This window comes from Diabrotica undecimpunctata, unplaced genomic scaffold, assembly GCF_040954645.1.
Source record: "Diabrotica undecimpunctata isolate CICGRU unplaced genomic scaffold, icDiaUnde3 ctg00001126.1, whole genome shotgun sequence".
In the NCBI taxonomy this organism is placed as follows: Eukaryota; Metazoa; Arthropoda; class Insecta; order Coleoptera; family Chrysomelidae; genus Diabrotica; species Diabrotica undecimpunctata.
In genome coordinates this window covers 10,146-25,083 of record NW_027312536.1, presented here as the reverse complement: position 1 = coordinate 25,083, position 14,938 = coordinate 10,146, and the positions used below count along the sequence as shown (strand labels likewise).

Here is a 14,938-nt window from a genome sequence, read left to right as displayed (position 1 = left end):
CGCTATCTCAGAGTTTTTGTTTATTTTATTTAATGGGACAATATGGCTCTTGGCGAACACCCATTTAAAAAAAAGTGACGCGCCACAGGACATACCTCTCGGGTGGTGTGGAAACTGGCTTAAAATTTGTTTTAAAAAAATTTCATTGTGTAACTCTTTAAGGACGGGTCACGTCAAAAGACGTTTTAGCGTAACTTCCGCGACAGCCTGGTGGCATCAGTAAGCTTTCTGCAAAATTACTTGTTTTTTATAGCTTTTTGTTTGTGGCATTCTGTATTTTTAGGAGACTGTATGGAATAAGCCACAAAATATTTATTTATAGGTTTAATTTACTGATTTTTCGATCTCTATATAAAGAGATCGTTTTCAAATATACAAATGATAGCAATATTTATTCTTCTGTAGCTTTTTGCTTGTGGCATTCCGTATTTTTAGGGAGAATGTTGGAAATAAGCCACAATACATATATTTACATGTTTATTTTACTGACGTTTCGATCTCTAGTACAGAGACCGTTTTTAAAGTTAAAAAAAAAAAAAAAATAGGAATATATAAATATATAATAATAAACAAATAAAATAAATATAACTATAATTTATATCTTTGAAAACGGTCTTTGGATATAGAGATGGAAACTTCAGTAAAAACCTGCAGATAAATATATTGTGGCCTATTTTGAACAATAATATTTAAACAATATAATATAATTAACGATGAAATAAAAGTGAGTGTACGCCACTGGATTTTCATACGTCTTTCCCCACTTCTACGCCTTCAAACGATGACTCACTCTCCCAAATAGTGAAATTAGAGTTTAATTATCTTAATATAATTGACCCTTTTGGGGTTTAAAATAACTAAAAAAATCCATTTTGAACTCATTTTCTTTACAAGACCTCCAAGTATTTTATAAATTAAAAGAAGTAAGCATTTTTTAAAATAAATGTAAATTTTTTAAAAAAGGTTTCTTCTTCTTCTAGTTCCATGACCATTATCGATTGTTGGATATCATGTTGGCTACCATATTCGCTATCGTGACTTTATTGACAGCAGCTCTAAATAACGATGTAGTTGATTTTCCATACCATTTTCTTAGATTTTTCAGCCATGATGTTCTTCTACCAGTACCTCGATTACCTTGGATCTTTCCCTGAATGATCAGATGTAAAAGATCATATTTTTCAGGGTGTCTTCTTTAATGTGACCGAAGTATTCCAGCTTGCGTTTCTTTATTATATTGACCAGTTGTGTTGTTTGGTTCAGCCGTCTAAGGACCTCCTCATTTCTAACTCTGTCGACCCAGCTTATTTTCAGTAGTTGTCTGTATACCCACATCTCAAAGGCTGTCAAGCGTTTAAGGATAGCCTCAGTTAGAGTCCACGCTTCCACTCCATACAGCAGGACAGGAAATATGTAGCAAGATGTCATTCGAACTCTAAGGTCAATGCTAAGATCGTGACTGCAAAGTATGTTTCTCATTTTTACAAAGGCAGATCGGGCTTGTTCTATTCGGCTTTTAATTTCTGCGGTTGGATACCAGCTCTCATTGATATTACTGCCGAGATACACGAGTTTCTCTACTCTGTCCAGTGTAGCATCTCCGACTTTTATACCGTCATCCTGTATATAATTTTATTTGCTAACTATCATATATTTAGTTTTCTTAGCGTTGAGTTTTAATCCAACTGATCACAAGTCTGTTTTATTTTGTTCATAAGATTTTGAAGGTCTTCTCCGCAATTAGCAAGTACTAAGGTATCGTCGGCATATCTAATATTGTTGACGGTTACTCCATTCACAATATACAGCCTTGTCTCACTCCTCTTTTTATATTTATTTCATCTGACAGTTCTTGTTCAACCTTTATTCTTGCCACTTGATGCCAGTATAGATTTGTAATTATTCGTAGATCTTTATCGTCCAGTCCAGCTGTTTCCAATATTTCTAACATTTTGTTATGTCTTACTTTGTCAAAAGCCTTTTCAAAATTGATTGCGCAAATGTACACATTTTGATTTATATCTCTGCATCTCTGTACTAGCACCTGTATACTAAACAAGGCTTCTCTTAGGTATTACTAGCAGGAAGATCTTCAAAACGTGACTCATCAGACTTATTGTCTGATAATCACCGCATGTCTTTGGACGATCGATGTTTCTTAGGTATTGTGACAAATGTCGACTTTAACCAATCAGTTGGTAATATCCCAGTGTCATAAATTCTGATTAGAGATTACACAAAGCTTTAATTCCATTTTCTCCCAAAAACTTTAGTATTTCAGCACTTACTTCATCGGGGCCAAGTGCTTTTCCATTTTTTGCCGTTTGTATTGAACGTGTAACCTCACTTTCTGTTATAGATGGACCTGATATAGCAATCGGTGTATAGTGTTCTACTCTCTCATCTTCAAATAATTCAGAAATGTAGTTTTCCCATTCTTTTAACTGTTCATTGATGTCTAATATTCTGTATCCGTTTCTGTCTTCTAAACTTTGGGATACTTGTTTCCGTTTGTTTCCAGCGACCTCTTTTAATTTCTTGTGCAGATGAAATGTATCGTGTTTCTTTTCATATGGTTCAATTTCATTACATTCTTTCTTATCTTCTGTCTGATTATTGCGTGGATCCCCTTGTATTCGTTTTTATCTTTATTTCTGACTTCTCTTCTTTGATCCATAAGTCTCAGTATTTCTTCTGTCATCTTGTTTTTTTCTTGCTTTTAGCGCACTCAATTTTGTTTCTTGGACAGTCTTTAAGATGTCTTTAATTCTCGTCCAGTTTTCCTCAGTACTTTCCTCTTTGCTTGATGTTAACTTCATTTTTTGTTCTAATATACTAGTTATTTATTGTTTTACAGTATCATTTAACATCTTTTCTCTATCAATAGTAACTGTTTGCTTATTCTTCCTTGCAACTCTTTTTAATCTCAGTCTTATTTTTCCTACTAAAATATTGTGATCTGTTCGTACATCTGCGCCTGGATATGTTTTTACTGCTAATACTGAATTTCTGTATCTCTTATTTATACATATGAAGTCTATTTGGTTACGAACAACTCGTTCAGGTGTATCTGCTGGTGATGTCCAGGTGTAAAGACGACGTTTAGGAAGTTGGAAAATTGTGTTTGTTATTACTTATTGCTTTTCTACGCAAAAAGATGCCAACATATCTCCTCTTTCATTTCGTATTCCCAGACCATATTTTCCTATGTTATCTTTCAGTTCACCTTCACCAATCTTTTTAAAAAAGGTTTCATAAACAATATTATCAATTTATAAGTTTCATATCTAACTTTGCAAAATATTGTGGTATAACATCTAGCTAGACTATTTCAATATTTCAATTTTAATAGTATATTAAATCATAATCAATTTAATAATATATGAAGATTTGTTCTTTGCCATCTGGCAAAAATCTGTGTTATTGTTTGATCTGCAATTAAGAACATATTACAGAACTTTTTCTCCTGTTGCGGTTGCTTTTTAGAATGTTTATTTTCGGCACAATGTGTGCCAAGTAAAATTTTTATTCTTTTTTGATTTATGGGGTCTTAGACTAGTTCCTAATATACAAATTCCTAATAATATATTAATGTTTTTAGTGGTAAAGATATGGTAATAATAACAGATCCACCATTTGGGGGAAGAACAGAGTTGATTTCAGCAACATTTAAAAGAATAAATAATCAATATCAGAAACTTAACCAAACCCAAAATACTCTGCCAATTTTCTGGATATATCCATACTTTATGGAACCACAAATTGTGAATTCACTACCAGATTTTTCTATGCTGGATTATAAAGTAGAGTATGAGAACCATCAATCTTTTCAAACTAATTCCGGAGGAAGAAAACAAGGGTCACCAATCAGAATTTTTACTAATGTCAAACCCAGGTAGGCAAAAAATATTTACATAATAACTTAGTGTTATTCAATGGATAGATTGGTTTTTGTTAACATTTTTTTTATCTTTTTTATTTTCAGTTTGATAAAATTACCTTCTCCAGAACATAAACATTGTAAAATATGTAAAAGATGGGTCGCAAAAGAAAATAAACATTGTGCTGCATGTAACTCTTGTACTTCAAAAAATGGTGTTACCTATGTTCACTGTGAAGAGTGTAGTAGATGTGTGAAACCTACATGGAAACATTGCCAAAAATGTGGCAGGTGTGCCCAAGTTGTACATAGTTGTGCAAACATTGAGTTTGTTAAGGTAGTTTTCTTGTTATTATGTTTTCTTCTTTTTTGTTAATTCAATGTTATGCATTATTTTCCATCTGTAACAAAAAATGTGTGTACTGTAACACAAGTATTTGGAGTAATGTAAAGGTAACAAAAAATTTAGAGCTGGCTAGCAGAAGGTGCCGGAGAGTGACTACTTAACACTCAAAAGAGGATTCGGCCAATTTGCATGCCCTACAGAGACCGTAGAATAAGAAAATGAATGACAGGATACTTAAAAACAGGATAAAAAAATAGAAATAACGTAAATGAAAGTAGTAAATTATGGAAGTTGCTCCAAAGTGTAAGTGGGCGCCAGGAAAGTATTAACATATACTTTCCAACGTATTGTATCTTGTAAAACAACTACCCACCACTAATTATGTACAGTCGACCTAGTTATATACAAAAAAAATAAATTCCCTGGTTATACACAACTGATACTTGATGATCTGAATTTACAAATACAAAAAATAAGAAAATTTTAATGATATGAATTAAAAAGGTAATTTATTTGCCTACTAGAGATATAACTCTGTACTTCGGCTTTCAACTATAATAAATGTTATAATAAAGTAATGAGGACACTATCCTGACGGGATAGATGTCCAAAGGTTTAAATATATAATAATACAATAACAATTAATAACTCTCTGATTAAATGTGTACACATAAAACCGTACAACTGAGTTAAAAGGGAGATTTAAAACCTCGACCTGTAGTTGACAATTGGTGTTTATGTTATTTAGAATTAAAAAAAAAAATGACGGGTCTTTATATTAAATGAAATAGAATGATTTAAGATTGAAAAAGAAATGGTAAAAGAACATTCATGATTTGAAAAAGAAATATAAAAAAAAATATTAACAATTAATGAATAAAACAATATAAAAATGAACAATGTTCCACACGCTAAATAAGGGAGGTCTTTCCGTCTGGTTCCCTGAAGTGGTCCGGGAATAGTCTTAGAGAGATCTGGACCTCTGACGGAACAGCTAAGGGTAACGGGCAAATGTGTAAATTCAAAACGTAATTCTTGTTTTTTCCTCTTAATAAATCCCAAAAAAAAAAAATGAAAAAAATCCTTGACTCTGGATTTAACTTCTTAAGTAGGTAAGAGTGGCTATAAATCAAATAGTATACCCCACAAAACAACTAAAACTATCCATATTCTTCTTTTCCAACAAAAATTAATATTCTTAAAACAAATTTAGCCTTCTCTCGCCGCCTACCCTTCTTAGTTAACCGAACTTGTCTTCCAAAAAGTTAAACCCAGAATGAGCGCTAATTGCGGGATAATTATGTCTCGATACAGCGCCACAGGTGTCGCTGTTCAATACCAACTTAGAATTTAAAAATTAAGAAAATTATTAAGAGGATGTGGATTTAAAAATTTTATTTAGAGTGAATAAAGAATTATGGAAGTGACGGACTCGTTACACATCAATAGTACCATTTGTTTTGTTTTAATTTTCGATTTTGTTAACATGTGCTTCTGTTGTCTTTTCAATCAATTAATCAAATTTATTTAACAGATAAATCTAGAAAAGCTATGTAGTTAAAATCTAAAGACAAAAAAGTACCTAAAAAGGACGAAATTCAAACAACAAAATGACCACATTAGGCGAATGGCCAACTATAATCATACTTTATGTTTTCGAGATAGCTGAATCCAAATATATTTTTATTAACAATTGACCCCAACTACTCACTTCTTTTTTATGACTACTATTGCGCAAATCACAGCCAATCTCTAAAGTGAGACATCTCTTTTTGTATTATATATTTTAAATTGAAAATTTCCAGAAAACTTCTTCATTTTATTAATTTTAATATTGTGTTAATAAAATCCTAAACTCAGGAGTTTCTGACTCAACTTCTATGTAAACATAAAACTAGTGAAAGCTCGCAATAAAATATTTAAACGTTAACCAGTCCTCATACCGTTTAGTAAATCAAATCGACCATGTAGTAGTCGACATGAGAGACTTCAGTGACGTAATAGACATATCATTAAGGCGCGGGGCAAACATAGACTCCTACTACGTTTAGTAGTATTAGCGCAGAATAAATAACAATGAGAATACTTACTCTCAGATGCCGCCTTTGCAGTATGTCAGCACGCGATCGCCATTTTTTAAACAGAAACAGACTCGGATTGAGAAATTTGTGACAAGCTACGACAGAACTGTAATTTAAATTTTTAGAGATTAATAATTTAGTAAATTCGAAATAATTTAATCTATTCTTCAACTAAAAGTTCGAATAAAATAGTGCATATTATGTCTATGGTTGCCGTAAATAAATTAAACCAGGTTAATTTTTCTATGCACACAAGATAAAATTTCACTGAACAGCACTGGTTCCGTTTAAAACATGGCTGATTCCATCTGCGCGAACGAGATGCGCGTACTTATCTTGACAAGCAGACTGGTCATTCTGATTGTTAATTATTCTGTGGTAGTAGTATGTAGCACCCACTACATTAGTCCAAATGAAAATGAGAGCTAGAATCTCCAATGTCAAGAAATCAGAGGAGTTAAAAAGAAAAGGTTTAACATAGAAGCATTAAAAATCCTTGAGATAGCGAAGAGATTTGAGGAGAGTCTCGAAGGTTAGCTAGAGAACTATACGGATGATATAGTTAAAGATGATAACAACCATTGGAGGCAGTGTAGAACCATATTGTAAGAGGTGGCAACTAAAGGGATTGGAAGGCAAAAGCGTCAAAAGTAAGGTCAGACTGGTACGATGAGGAATGTGCACAACCAACACAAAGAAAGAATCAAACAGTATGAAAGACACCAGGGCGAATAACGAGAAAAGTAGAAGAAGAGTATAGGCTGCTGAGATAAGACGAAAAACGAATACTGAAAAGAAAGAAGAAACAGCATATTGAAATTCCACTGAAAGAACTAAAGTACTACACACAAATGGAAGCGCGAAAATTCTACAGATGGTTAGCCAAAATAGAAAGGAATTCAAACCTAGATTATTTATCATAAGATTTAGAACGGGAGAGATAATTAATCTAAATATAAGAAATAAGAAGGGTTACAAGTAGCAGAAATCCAGCTTGAAGACATTGACGACGAAACAAGAAATTAAGTAACATCCTAACAGAGGAAGAAGTCATCAAAGCAATAAAAAAACTGAAAGAAAACAAAGCTCCTGGTACAGATGGCAGTCTTTTGAAGCTTTTAAAACATGACCTAAAAAATCTGAACTATTGACTGGAATGTATGTATAAATGTACGTACTCACAAGAAAGGAGATCCAATAATCTATGGCAATTACAGAGTAATTACCTTCCTAAACCTGACACAAAATATTGGCCTACATTCTTTACGATCGACTATCGGGATATTGTGAAAACCTAATAGGCAAATATCAGTGTGGGTTTCGCAAAGAAAAATCAACGATCAAAAAGTAAAGAACAAAAATATTGATATACGGAATTCTTATCAAGCCCATCCCTTCCTAAGCGTCCGAAACATGGACGATAAGAAAAAGCGATGAACATTTAGGCTATTCACCATCATCATCATCTTTGGCTCGACAATCCTCTGTGGAGCCTGTTCTAAGATTATTCGCCATTATGTCCGGTTTTTGGCAACGTGTTACCGTCTTCTGATCTTTAGTATCTTTAAGTCGGTCTCTGCTTCTTCTTTCTATAGGTGTTCCTGTGGTTAGCTTTTTAGCAATCATGTTGTCAGGCATTGTATCAGGCATGTATTATGTGTCCGGTCCATCTAAGTCGCTGTGTTTTAATGAACATTACGACATCTGGTTCATTAAAGAGTTAATTTAATTCGAAATTAAATCGTTTGCGCCACTACCATTGATCGTTTATAGCTCCAAATATTTTGCGGAGTATCTTACACTCGAATATTCCTAGAAGTCTTTTATCCTTTTGCGTTAGAGTCCATATTTCCGCTCCGTATGTGAGGACCGACCTCAGCATTGTTTTTGTATATAATAATTTTGGTTTTTCTTTGGATAATTCTTGAGTGAAATTGTTTTTGGGGCCCATAGTATGCCCTATTGGTAAGGTTTATTCCTCTTTTAATTTCTTTGCTTGTTTTATTGGTAGTAGTCACTATCGAGCCAAGGTATGTGAAGCTGTCAACACGTTCAAAGATTTGACTTCCAAATGCTGTTTTCCGTTCCTCATTTGTTATAGGATTCTTAGTAACCAACATGTACTTGGTTTTGTCTTCGTTGATGACGAGACCGACCTGATTTGTCGCCGTTTTCAATTGTAGGAAATATTGCTCAACATCTCACGTGCTTACGCCCTATTATGTCAATGTCATCAGCGTATGCTAAAATTTTTATCGATCTATTGTAAATAGTATCGCCGTCTCTAATTCGTGTGTCTCGGACTGCCTTTTTCAAGGCAATGTTAAATAGGAGATAAGCCAGGGCATCCCCTTGCCTGAGTCCATCTTCTATCTCAAAAGATCGAGAATTTTCTCCCTGTATCCTAACGCTGGCTTTTAATTTTGACATTTTCTTTCTCGTTAATCGGATAAGTTTTTCTGGTATATCAAACTCACGCATTGATTGGTATAGTACTGTTCTCGTGACACTGTCGTATGCGGCATTAAAGGTGATGCGACGAATAGGTGATGGGTTTCGATGTTAAATTCTAATGTTTTCTCGAGGATCTGTCTTATTGATTGAATCTGGTCAATTGTTGATTTTTCGAGAGTAAATTTTCTGGTATTGTCCAACTACGCCAAAAGTTTAAACTTGTAGCCTTTCGTAGATAATATTTGCTCTGTAGTTGTAATACTGGAGCTGATCGCTTTTTTTTATGTAACGGGCATATCACGTCTTGAGACCATTCCCAGGGCATGGTCTCATTTTGCCAGACGAGAAGTAAAAGTTTATGCAGTGCTTGTACCAGGGCGTCACCACCATTCTTGTAGAGCTCACTATAAATTTGATCAGTTCCTGGTGCTTTATTATTTTTAAGCTTTTAATGGCTTGGGCAACCTGTTCAGTGGTAGGTGATCTTTCGTTTGGGTTGAGTAGATTCCAATTATTTCGATCTGCTACGGTGTTATATGCTTCTTCGATAAAATGGCAGTTAAATTTTGTGCAAAAAAAATGTGCAAAAAAAAACGGATTATTGCACAGGCGCTATAATTTTGAGCTGTACCGTCTTTATAGTGAATCTGATACTACTAGGTTTAACATATTTATAACCAATGAACGGATGAGATAAGATGGAGAGGCAGGCCCAGAGCGTTATTTAAAGACCAGGTGGAGGAAGACTTAAGAGTACGAAATAGGAAAACGAAGGTGAAGAATAGTAAGGAATGGAAGCTCATCCTGGAGCAGGCCAAGACCCACTATGGGTTGTAGAGCCAATGATGATGATGATGACCATTCCTCGTAGATTTTGGTGAAATATTTAGGGCGCGTCTAAACACTTTAACCCTTTGAGAATTAAAAAAAAAAAAAATCATATGTGTTTTTATATTTCAAAAGTCTTCAATTAGTAAGACAAAATGAAAAAAACGTGTGTACGCTTTTAAAAAAAAATTTTTTTTTATTGTACATATGTATGTACATATGGTCTTAAATATAAATAACACTAAAAATATATTTACTACAAAGTAATTATTATTACATATTTATTGTTCATGAAAAGCTGCAAAACAGTTTCTAGCCTTAATTAAACACAGATGTATTTTACATTTTGTACAGAACACATGACTACGTCCATTACAATCTGTGTTTTTACACCTAGTAGCCTCCTTCTTAGAATCAAACTCCGGTATGTGACCAAAATTGTCCGTTTGTATTTCCAAAAACGGTCTCGTCTCTCCTCGTCTTTTAAATGTTGAAATAGAAGGCTTAGGAGATGAAGATGCTGGTCTTCCTCCTTTTCTACTTACTGAATTGCCCATATTTATTAGGCTTTCGGCAACTCTGACTCTGAAGTCTAGAAATTTCATTCGATCCTTATTGGTTGTATTACATTTGTCGCAGTCCTTCATGTATTCCAGCCAGCTGTTGGTGAGAGCGAAGTCTATCATGTGCATAATAATACGCAATGTCCACTTTCGCGATCTAATAAATATTCGATAATAATTAATCATCTGGTCCATTAGATCAACTCCGCCCATTCCATAATTATAATCTTTGACAATTTCAGATCGGTTAACATCTACGTAACAAGAGCCTTTTTTGTCCCATCTTCTAACTATGTCTAAATTACCTGCACCAACATAATTGGAGGCTAATTTCACAGTCTTTGTATCTAACCATTTGACTACCACCACATTTTTTTCTTTATTGACGACTTCATCTACGGAATCTCTCGGTAGTTTCAGCATTTCATTGTCTGGTAACACAGGAGGTTTGTAAAATCTATCTATTCGAATAGTCCCTCCAGCATATATTTTTTTGGCCAATAATATTTCAAGTAGTTCATAGGATGAGAAATAATTGTCATAATATAATTTGTGGCCTTCACTGGTGGAAATTCTTTCGGCTAGTTGAAGAACGATAGATGCGCCTAATCCATGTTTTGTTTTATTTTCTGCATTCAGTTCAGTAGATTTACCCTGATAAAAAACAAAATCAAAAGCCTGACCACTTTTTCCGCACAAGACGAATAATTTTATTCCCCAAGGACAGGGCTTCCCCTTCACATATTGTTTTACGGAAAGTTTTCCTGTGTAAGGAATCATTTGCTCGTCAACACTAAGTACTTCCTCAAGTTCAAGCTGTAAACATCTCTTTCTAACAGCCTCGATGATAGGACGAACCTTATAAAATTTATCTGTATCACCTGCTGGTCTTTCCAAATTGTTCACTAGATGTAAATATGTTCTAAGCTGGAAAAATCTGTCCCTAGACATGTTATCTAGGAACATTCTAATACCAAGGCTTCTTTCCCAGTACATCTTAATTTTGGGAAATTTGTTTAAATTTCCAATCATTATATGAAGTGCAAATAAAATTTTAATTTCTCACTCATTAGTTGGTCTAAAATTTTTTCCGTTCTGTAAGGCATATACATTTGTAAATGTTGCTATATTTTCAAACAAATCATTTGAAATATACTTCGAAAAATACTGAATTGGGTACAGTGGCTCTGTAAGACTTGTATTTGGGAAAGTAGGATGCCATGTAAATGTAGGAGTCTCTATCGATGCCTTAGTCCACTCTACGGTTCTCTTTTTTGTTTTAATTTCTCTTTGTTTTGGTTTTTTAGAACAATCCTTTTCTGAGAAACATACTTTACTTCCTAATTTTTTTGTTCCCGAGTAACCTGCAACTTCATCTGGTATATATTCGTCGTCTGAATCATAAGTTCTCCCTAACTCCTCATTATCATTTTCGCTGCCATCACCTTCTTCAGTGTCTCAGTGTCACGTCTGGTCAAAGCATCAACCCCTGGTCTTATAATAGATTTATTCTCACAGTTATCCAGAATTCCATCCTCCTCGTCAGAACTCTCTCCTCCAGGAACTTCCAAATTGTCTATTTCTGATACGTTACCGTCCTCTATCAGGTCAATTAACTCTTGGAGATGTTTTGGGTTGTCGAAATCATATTTTTTTCTTTTGTAATCCATGTTATCTGCAATCAACAATACTAAGTTAAAACCCAAGTTTAGACCATATGTACATACAGATGTACAATCAGAAATATGCTTTCAGACCACTTGTACATGCTCATGTGCATCTAAAAAATGTTTGTTTATTTCAAAACTATCGTTTTTATGGCAATGTTTTGTACTTTATAAAAAACTACTTACCTTATAACACACTTAAAAAGTTGGATCGATTCGTTTCACAAAAGATAACAGTTTCTCGTAAAATAAAACTAGCAGTATCGGTTACCAAACTAAACAGCTGACACTTTACAACAAAATCGCTGACAACTTTACCTGTTGACCACTAGATGGAAGCAGAAGTTAAAAATGTGGATCGTAAATGTATATTTGAGTGACTGAATGCTATTTCGGTATAGATAAGCGACTAGTTGGTATTTAACAAAACAATAAAAGCTATGAACATACACATGTACACAGGGTCTCAAAGTGTTATAGTTCATGCAATAATATTTTTGAAAGGGAATATCCATAGCGACCAAAGATACTATGTAGTTGATTAGCGAATACAATTGATTTTTCGAATTTTGCTTAAAATTTTATTTTTGAGCATGCTCCAACATTTCCAAGTAAGAATAAACTTAAAATTCGGATTCAGCGACATCGAAAACAGTATGACTACAATTGGCTATATACAGTCAACGTTTGTGGTCAGTAGAGTTTTATTTTATAGGCATTTTCCGCTCGCCTACTATGTTTAGTATTCTTCAGAAGCACCAAATAGTCCTTTTAGTGCACAAACTAATAACACGTACCTATTCTCTATTTAAATATTTAAACATTAGGTAGCTTTAATTGTGTTCGATTTTAACAATATTTTATTATTATTGCACTTCATTAATATTTTGTTGTATTTTTAGGAATGTTTTAATTGTAAGAAGTTGGGCCATAAGAAAGCTGATTGTCCATTGCTCAATCCAACAAAAGGCCAGAAGAGGAAAAAATCAGCTGAAGCAAATCGCAAAAAGAAAAAAAAGTGATAATAATTTGTTATTTTGAATAATTTGGTTTGTAATAAATTTTGAATAAGAATTGCATTTTATTTATAGCCTTCGTCTCATTTTTTAAAACTGGTTAAGAAGCGTTAACCCTTTCCGACACGAATTTTTTAAAACGATATATAATTTTTTTTAAGTTTTAGCGATTATTAGAAATATTTTTCTACAATTTTTAAGCTCCTCAGAAAATTTGTCAAATTTGACATTCTGAAGTTACGTCATGTACACTGCAGTGTAGACAATGATTAACAGACACATATCAATATGAAATGATTTTTATTTATAAGACTGTAATTGACAAAAACTATTTATTTGGTATGAAAATCTGTAAAACAGTTTTGATTTCGAGCAATACATAATGTTACTTGACATTTTGTGCAACGAATATACGTTCTTGATCCACAGTTGCTTCCTTTACAACGAGCGATTTTGTCACAGAAAGTCGGTAAATGGCCAAAGTTATCATAACGAATATCTTCAATCGGACGCACTTGTTTACCAGAAGGACCTGCTGCGTTACCTACAGGAGAACTACCTTGAGGATGTAGAGGATTATTTGAAACAGGTCTCCCCCGTTTTTTGCTGAGTATTTTTCCTGCCAAAATAAGTGCCTCAGCAACGTGTTGTCGAAAATGTATAAGGTCCATGACATTTTTTTGCGGTATTTTCAGCTCCTCCGATTGCTTTCTATATTCCAACCAGCTGTTGGTGACAGCCATGTCAACAGCATGTGACATTAATCGAACAGTCCATTTCTTTGTTCTGATAAACGATCTGTACAAAGAAATAAGAAAATCGCACTTGTCAACACCTCCCATCCCATTGTTATAAAGAGAAACTACTTTGGGGCGTGTCACTTCAATATACTCTTTTATCTTCTTATCCCATCTTCGACATACATCAGAAGAACTTACTCCAACGAAATTGGAATCCAGAGTAACAACTCCGCTATCAATCCACTTGGTTAGTACAACACCAGATTTTCTGCAGATAACGTTCTCGACGAAACCCCTGGTAAGTTTCTTTTTATTCTCTTGGCACATAGTAAAAGGTGGTTTAGAAAAGCGGTCCAACCGAATTGTACCAGCGGCATATATTGGTTTCTTTGACAACCATTGAAATAACCAATAAGAACTGAAATGATTGTCAAAATAAAGTTGTGCTCCTGGAGGTATTTGCTCGGATAGGTGCATTACTACAGCCGGAGACTGGCCAAACAACATATACTCTGCCTTCAGTTCTGTATTTGCACCTTGGTAGACGATGAAATCATATATTGTTCCACGTATCCCACATAATAGGAATAATTTTATACCCCATCTCGTCGGCTTATTTTTAATGTATTGTTTAATATTCACAGCACCCTTAAAAGGAACCATTTGTTCATCGATACTATATACCTCCTCCGGTTCCAACTGCCTGCATCTTTTCTTATGGTATTGAAAAGGGGGCGTACTTTCCACAGTCGGTCTTCCGGCTGTTGATCTTCGTTGGAAGTGAAATGCATCGTATTTCGTAGTTTGAAAAATCTGTTTACTTGCATATTTTCAGATATTAGAGGAACTGCAAATTTTTGTTCCCAGTACATTCGGACTCTCGGATAATTCAAATTACCCATTATTAACAGAATTCCAAAAAATGTCTTGACTTCTGCAATGTTTGTAGCGGGAAAGTTTGGCACAGAGCTAACAACAGCATATAAGTTTGTTTTTTCTACGCAGATATTGAGGAGCTCATCCGTGAAATACTGGTAAAAAATTTCTACTGGACTGGGTAAACTTATCACTTCTTGTTTCTTACTTTTATAAAACTAAATATTTTTTGACATTTCATAGATCCCCTTTGTCCAACTGATCTGTTCTTTTTCAATTAAATTTTGTGACTTCAGGTATTCGCTTGCAAATTCGTGTTGCTGTCTGACATGTGTGTATTTCTTGCATTGGCGTGTCTTGAATATCATGTGATTCGGACACAATTTCAATCAGCGCAGCTTCTTCTGGTTCCTCACATATATCGCCTTCCACCAATTCATTCTCATCTACAAACAACAGTACTCTAATATCACACAATTTTGCTAAA

General features: G+C 34.1%; 1 protein-coding gene across 1 annotated transcript; it reads left to right on the top strand.

The window, feature by feature from the left end:
- Positions 1 to 3,601: 3,601 nt before the first annotated feature.
- LOC140431656 (rRNA N(6)-adenosine-methyltransferase ZCCHC4-like) lies at positions 3,602 to 12,893 on the top strand (the record flags this gene model as incomplete). Its single annotated transcript, XM_072519544.1, has 3 exons — positions 3,602 to 3,895; positions 3,986 to 4,217; positions 12,722 to 12,893. Coding segments are annotated over 3 exons (646 nt in total), but the record flags the coding sequence as incomplete, so codon positions are not given.
- Positions 12,894 to 14,938: the final 2,045 nt, after the last annotated feature.